The sequence below is a fragment of the Eimeria mitis genome, genomic scaffold (assembly GCF_000499745.2).
Source record: "Eimeria mitis Houghton genomic scaffold, Emh_scaff1196, whole genome shotgun sequence".
Classification (NCBI taxonomy): Eukaryota; Apicomplexa; class Conoidasida; order Eucoccidiorida; family Eimeriidae; genus Eimeria; species Eimeria mitis.
Genome location: NW_013568146.1, coordinates 10908 through 11192, shown reverse-complemented (window position 1 = coordinate 11192; position 285 = coordinate 10908). Strand labels below are relative to the sequence as shown.

The following is a 285-nucleotide window of genomic DNA, read 5'->3' as shown; positions in this document are numbered from 1 at the left end:
CAGCAACAGCAGCAGCAGCAGCAGCAGCAGCAGCAGCAGCAGCAGCAGCAGCAACAGCAGCAGCAGCAATCGATGCTGACGAGTTGTAATTTTTCTAATTTTGTTTCGGCTTGTTTCAGGTGTATACGCAGCTCCTTCACTTCTTTGGTTAGAGTTTTCTCCTTAATAAATAAAAATAAAAAAAACAAATAAAATAAAATAAATAAAATAAAATAAAATAAAATAAAATAAAATAAATAAATATTAATAAGTAAATATAAACCCCAAATTGTAATGTAAATAAAC

General features: G+C 31.2%; 1 protein-coding gene across 1 annotated transcript in view; it reads left to right on the top strand.

Moving 5' to 3' along the window:
* Positions 1–89, top strand: part of EMH_0031650 (uncharacterized protein) — a gene marked incomplete at both ends in the record, with an annotated part of 2115 nt that extends 2026 nt beyond the window's left edge. The window contains one exon of the mRNA XM_013494539.1: positions 10–89. Within this exon, the coding sequence (XP_013349993.1) occupies positions 10–89 (80 nt within the window). The remainder of the gene's footprint in view (positions 1–9) is intronic.
* Positions 90–285: the final 196 nt, after the last annotated feature.